The sequence below is a fragment of the Nansenia antarctica genome (assembly GCF_963989245.1).
Source record: "Nansenia antarctica genome assembly, chromosome: 1".
Lineage (NCBI taxonomy): Eukaryota > Metazoa > Chordata > Actinopteri > Argentiniformes > Microstomatidae > Nansenia > Nansenia antarctica.
In genome coordinates, this window is record NC_137674.1 from 24,199,838 (window position 1) to 24,206,253 (window position 6,416).

Here is a 6,416-nt window from a genome sequence, read left to right on the forward strand (position 1 = left end):
ATTTGTGAAGCATCTATGTAGGCCGTAGGTCTGTATATAAGTATATATGTAGGCCTTAGGTCTGTATATAAGTCTACTAGTCCATATGTTATATGTTTATAAAAGTACACAGTTACATGCATGATATGTTTATAAAAGTACACAGTTACATGCTAACTCCCCCTTGTCTATATACCCCCCTGTGAATAGGCCATATAGTGTATAGAAGTATAGAAGTTCACATAATAGATACATTCTCAGATGTCTACCGACCACTTATCCACCTATTTTTATTTATATCCCCCCCCCTATTTATGTCTCATTCTTGTTTTGTATTATTATCTTAGGACTGTGTTTGTTTGTTAGCACCTAGGGTTTGCATTTGAATTTCGTTGTTCAGATCATAAATTCATTCATTCATTCACGAAAAGCCTTCACAAATCATAATATGTGTGATCAATGTGATCAAAACTAAAGACATATATAAAGTAAAGCTCTATATATTGTCTGTGACATGTCTATGACAACTGTATGCACTATTCCAGGTAATTCTGCTCCTCCTGAGACATCTACTGCCCCCCAGCACTGCATCTCCTGAAGACACCAGCTTTTCCCCCCTAAAAACTTCCATTGCCCCCCTTGTACTGTTTCTCTGTTTCTCCAGTGTAAAAAAAAACTAGATTTAGAAGAAGGTGATAGAAGAAGGTTTTCCCTTCTATCAATGGCCCCGGGCCTGAGCTGGATTACTCTTCCTGCTACGACTGGTGGATTGATGATTCACTTAGCTTAGTTTTCAAATGTATCGATTGTAAGTCGCTTTGGAACAAGGCGTCTGCTAAATGCCAAAAATGTAAATGTAAAATGTAATTCTAATCCGTTTTATTTTGCTGTAAATCCTGCAGTCTTGAGTCTGTTCATGATGTTCTACGGGGCTGGGAGGGACAGGGGCAGGACAGGGGCATGCCGGGGCTGGGCTGAGGCTGGGTGTTTATTGGAGCCAGACAGGACATACCTGGCCTTTCATAGGACTTCTTTTCATAGTCAAGGTGAGTACCGAGGCCCAATGGTTCCCTTATTGTTGCAACATAACGACTCCCAAGGGCCGCAGCAACAGGGTGACAGAGGCTGGGCATTCTGGGACGTTTTGTAAATGGCTTCATAAAGTCATTAGTGATAGGTGTGCTGTGGACAAGAAAGGGAGAGGTTACAGTGCCTGTTAAATGTGTCAATCAGGTGACAAAACCAGCCCTTGTCACCTCAATAATAATAATGATTACAGTGCTTCTCAATGCTTTGTTTCATTCAATTATGTTTCAATTGGCTATAAGCCTTCAGTTTTTTACCCACTGCGCAGATGACATTGTATTAGCGTCAATACTCTGAGAGAGGATGTTGTGTTGAACCTTATGTGAATAGTTGTCCAGTTAGGTTTTAGACATTTGAAAACATTTAGATTTGTTTGATGTAATTATTGTGTGCATCAGCAGCATCACACTTGTCTCTATTGTGAGAACAGAAATGTAATGTTCAACACATTCTTTATGTTTATGACTGTTGTTGTGTTTCACTCGTTACTCAAAAGTATTCTATAGTGAAGAAAGAAAGGGACACCACAATATCACTAGGCCTATTGCTTATTGTTGGCCAGATCATTTCAATTTAGTAGTAAACTATCCTTGTTGTGATAGTGACTAACAGCTATATAGGTGAAATTGATTTCGAGACAGAATACAAGTCTTGGTCTCTACAACCCCTGTGCCCGTATTCAAACCAGTGTCTCTGTAAACGACTGTCATGTGCTCATAAAACATGTAAGCCAGGGGGGGGGTTTCTTGAGCAGTGAGTTTCAACCCTTTGAGGAGGCTGGTTTAATTGGAAAGGATGGGCCCCTCAATCTCTACTGGCCAAAGTGGCCATGACTATGAAAAGGGGACTTTTGGACAATGGGCAGAGTGTATTCCTTGTCTGGCTCCAATACACAATGAGGACAGGTCTTGACTTTGCCGTTGGCAGGAATCATTTTTTAAATCAAACAACATACTATAGCATACTTCTTCTTGATTATAGCGTCATTCCAAATAATCGCATCTCATTGCGATTGTGAATTTGACCTAATTTGACCCAATCCAGATGTTCTGAGCAAGCAGCATTCGGGATGGTAGTTATCGGAATATAGTGCTATAGCCTACATACGGCTCAAATATCTAAAGATACGTTTTTCCTTTGTGGAAAAACACGCCAGCAAACTCGCGGCTGGGGTGGGTGGTCCGACCCGGCGGTGACGCATCACAGGCCTCTCCATTGTTCAGGCGGAGTCGAGAAACGCTGTGTTTGTCTTGTTCATTAGGCAATCGGGTGTCAGCTAAGGCGAATAAATACAACACTCTGAAGTCAAAGGGAATAGCGGTTCTCGTCAGTGTTAAATGTGTTACTTAACGCACAGGGAAACGCTCTCTGCTACTTCCAAATGATGGAAATGAGCTTGGAAAGTTTGCAGAGCTGGTCATAATCCGCAGGTTGAAAGAGGGGATGTATTGTCTTAGAGTTGTGTAAAGCAAATCACTTCCTTTTAAGATGCCGCTCTGCTTTTCATCTGTTGCTTTCAAGTCTCTAATGCAGCACCAATAATGGAAAGCTCTATTTATTTATTTCCTCTAACCGTAACCCCCTATTTATTTAATAGCCTAATGGCTTATATTTACAAAATACGTACAAAAAGTTAATAAAAAGATAATAAAGACTCCTAAATATCGTATGTTTGATGAAAGCACAGAGAACCTTCCCTGTCACAGCGATGTATTGATGAGATCAAGTGATGGATTATCGGGGTGACTGGGATTAACTCACATCGCAGTTTGTAAAACCAGCAGCACCAGTTTGTCAGCGCGCCCAACCTGATGAATGTAACGCCTCGATGATGGCACCGGCAGTTTTTCAATTTTCGGGCAACACCACAGCTGTAAAAAGACACACTTTGCTTAAAGAGCAATATTCATGCATTTTATGCAAAAGAGTTCACAGGTTTCATAGGCTACTGCATGCGTAAAAGCATTGTTTTATAATAGGTGGTCATTCCCACTCAAAGACAATTGGAAAAAAAAAAGTGTTTGGCTGACAAGACTCAGATCACTGTTCACTTTGTGGGGATCAAATTGGCATAAATCAATGCCTATATCACTCACTAATGTCTACATTCAAGTAGGTCTAATAATGTTCCCCTGCAGGCAGATTATATGTAATACAAATTAAGAGGAAATAAATCCATCTTGTTAGAGCAATTTCTTGATGAGGATGCTGTGACCAGTGTTTTTTCTTTTTTTAAAAGACGCCCACCAATGGTGAAGCTATTTGTTCCGCTGCTTGCAGCATCTGCCGGCTAGCTTTGATTTAAAAGAGACCAAATAAGATGATTGGGGAACATCAAGGCTCTCTCAGCGTTAATGATTAAATTTGGAGCTCAGATCCATGCAAGAATTTGTAGCTAAATCTCTGAGTTCTCCTACGCCCTCAACGTTTAAGCTTCCTCTAGCCTTGTCATACAAAGGACTATTAGGATATTTGACAGACCCAGTTTGGACTACTCCATCCATTAATTGGATGCGTTGTCGGGACGCCCGTTCCTCTCATCTGCTTAAAGACGCGACGGGGGGCTGTTAACACCTCCGTGTTTCGATAGGGTATAAAAGGGGACTCCTTACGAGGACAGGCAGTACTCATCTCTTTGCTGTACTTGGAGAAACAGCCTTGCCTTGGACGTATACGTGAACTTCTCCACAACATGCAAATACCGAATAGACCAGCAGAGTACGGATATGCCGTGCGCAATTACGCACCGCTCTATCCACAGTCGGGCAGCCAGTGCCCTTCATCGACGAAGCCGCCTGCCAGTGGAAAGTCATTCACCATCGACGCGTTGCTCGCCAAGCCCGAGGACACATCATGCAGCGACCGGACGAGTCCCACTCATTTCGGAGTAAACTATCAACAAGCAGCCTCTCTTCTTCCGCTCCCAGGACAGATGTGTTCACCGATACCGCAGTATCTCTATGCACAGAACATGCTGCACACGGGAATGCACAAGCAACCGGGTTATTCCGTCTACTGCTGCCCACCTTTCACCTACCAGGCGTCATACCGGGGGGCATTTTACGCACACGGTAAGATACTTATTTCAAACTTGGATTCCAGCTTCCTAACACAATCCTTTCCAGAAACACAGGCCTGGCTATGACATGTTTTTAACCATGACCCCTATCTCTCCATTTTACAGATACAACTATGTCAAGAGTCACTGCCCACTCTTTTAAACACAAAGGAGGGAAATCGAAACGAATGCGAACCAGTTTTACCAACGATCAACTATCCCGGTTGGAGAAGGAGTTCGCACGCCAACAGTACATGGTCGGCTCCGAGAGGTTCCTTCTAGCGTCAGCTTTGCAGCTAACAGAAGCTCAGGTAAACAAACATGTTCTGCTTCAAAATAAATACAAGGGCAAGGGCCATTACATCTATTGAACTAGTGGTATAGGTCTAATGCCTAACGTGTATTTCCCATCCACTAACTTTCTTAATTTTCTTTCCAGGTCAAGGTCTGGTTCCAGAATAGACGCATCAAATGGCGCAAGCAGAGTCTGGAGCAACAGCAGGCAAAGTTGGCCAAACTCGGTCTTACTGCTCCGCCGAAAAGCCCCGGTTCTCAAGGCCTCGGGGAGGACGTGGATGAGGAGATCGACTTCTCAGACGGCTCCGATGTGGATGTCGATGGATCCCTGAATCGTTGCTGATCTGTTTAGAACCACTGGACTTATGGAATATGAAAAAAGATACATTTGTACATACGGTATACTGCTGAAAAATAGGGTACCCCCCACTACCTCTATTTGTATTCATATTTAAGTAATAGATGTATAGCTTTATATTTAAACTATGTTTCTTACTTTATTGCTCTTTTTATACAATCAGTATTTGTATATTTGATTGACATATTCAAAATATATTTTCTAAATGTACGTGCTCTTGTGTCAGCTCCTCAATTATTGTATGTTGCTTTAAACTACATGTGCCTGTCTAACGGTTCTATGAACATTTAAGGCTGTCCATAGCTAAAAGATAGGAATATCAGCCTGCAATCTAGTCCCTTGACACACCATTGAAATAAGGTTTGCATGATTGGAATTCAGGTTGAAAGACACAGGGTGAAATAGGCTTTTTCAGAGGAACTTAATTGAAAGTTGTATTCAAAAACTAATTCAAAAATAATTAGCCATTTGTTTTTGGCTCACTCAATTCCCATGACTGAAATTAGTGAGTTATATCTTTTGATTAAAAATACATTAATTGAACACTTGTTTAGGAACACCTGTACACCTCATTCATTCAGGTGTAATGGTGTGGGGAATGTTTTCTTAGTACACTCTTAGCACATATAGGGCCTGTTAATACCTATCAATAATTGCTTGAATGCCACAGCCAATTTGAGTATTGTCGCTGACCATGTGCATCCCTTCATGGCTTCATTGGCAAGAGATATTGCAGAATCCAATTCATGTCAGCAGTTGAGCTTTTTAGCAACTACAGGAAAAGGCCTAGGCCTACTTTTTCTTCTTTTCCTTCTTTTCCTTCTGTCTGCCCTCTCCCCCAGTCTCTCATCCTGCCCCCCAGCTAGTCGTACCCCAGCATACTGACTTAGAGACACTCTGGCAGACATTGCCTGAGGGTTTGATCTACGCAATACAGTTTATGTCCAAGATTGGGACCGACCATACCCCCCACACCCTGAGTAAGCTAAGCAAATAAATAACTACCTAGGGATTAGCAGAGATATCTATAACCAGGGGTAGTAGGGGTCAGTCTGTCTCGGGGCTATAAACAGGGCCCCAGTGTTTTAATCTGTTTAAATGGTCAATCCACCTGTTCTCCATGGTACTGGGTGGACAAGCCCCCCTGTACCCACCCACCCACAGCAGGCGTCCTGTCTTCCGTCTCCTCCTTGTAAAGACACGAGGGGAGCAGTAGTGAAACACAATGTCCTCCTTCCAGCAGGACAGAGCCACATAGCAGACAGGCAGGATGAAAATAAAATACAAATACAGTAAAAAAATAAAATAAAAAATAAACAACAATACAATTAAATACAGTAATACAATAAAAAATTAACTAATGCTAAGATAAAAATGTATGTTTTAAGATGTCTTTTAAAGGTGTTTACAGATTGTGAAGCCCTCAGCTCCTCTGGCAGGCTGTTGGCGAGGACCATAGATGGGATGCGGTGATTACACCTATAAGGCAGCTAATTGGGGTGGTCAACCTGAAACCCCTCTCCCCACTGGAGACAGAGCCTATCAGACACGGTCAAGTCCCCACATAGTCGTCGTCGTCCCCCCACAACCGTATGCTATTGGGCCCCCCCCCCACAAGACCTGCAAATACTTTCAAAT

General features: G+C 42.4%; 1 protein-coding gene across 1 annotated transcript; it reads left to right on the plus strand.

Annotated features, from left to right (window-relative positions):
- Positions 1-3,757: 3,757 nt before the first annotated feature.
- On the plus strand, positions 3,758-4,763 carry noto (notochord homeobox; the record flags this gene model as incomplete). The annotated part of the gene is made up of 3 exons (XM_080541754.1): positions 3,758-4,136; positions 4,250-4,434; positions 4,563-4,763. The coding sequence occupies 3 exons, from the start codon at positions 3,758-3,760 to the stop codon at positions 4,761-4,763; spliced, it is 765 nt and encodes a 254-aa protein (XP_080397880.1).
- Between the last annotated feature and the right edge of the window lie 1,653 nt (positions 4,764-6,416).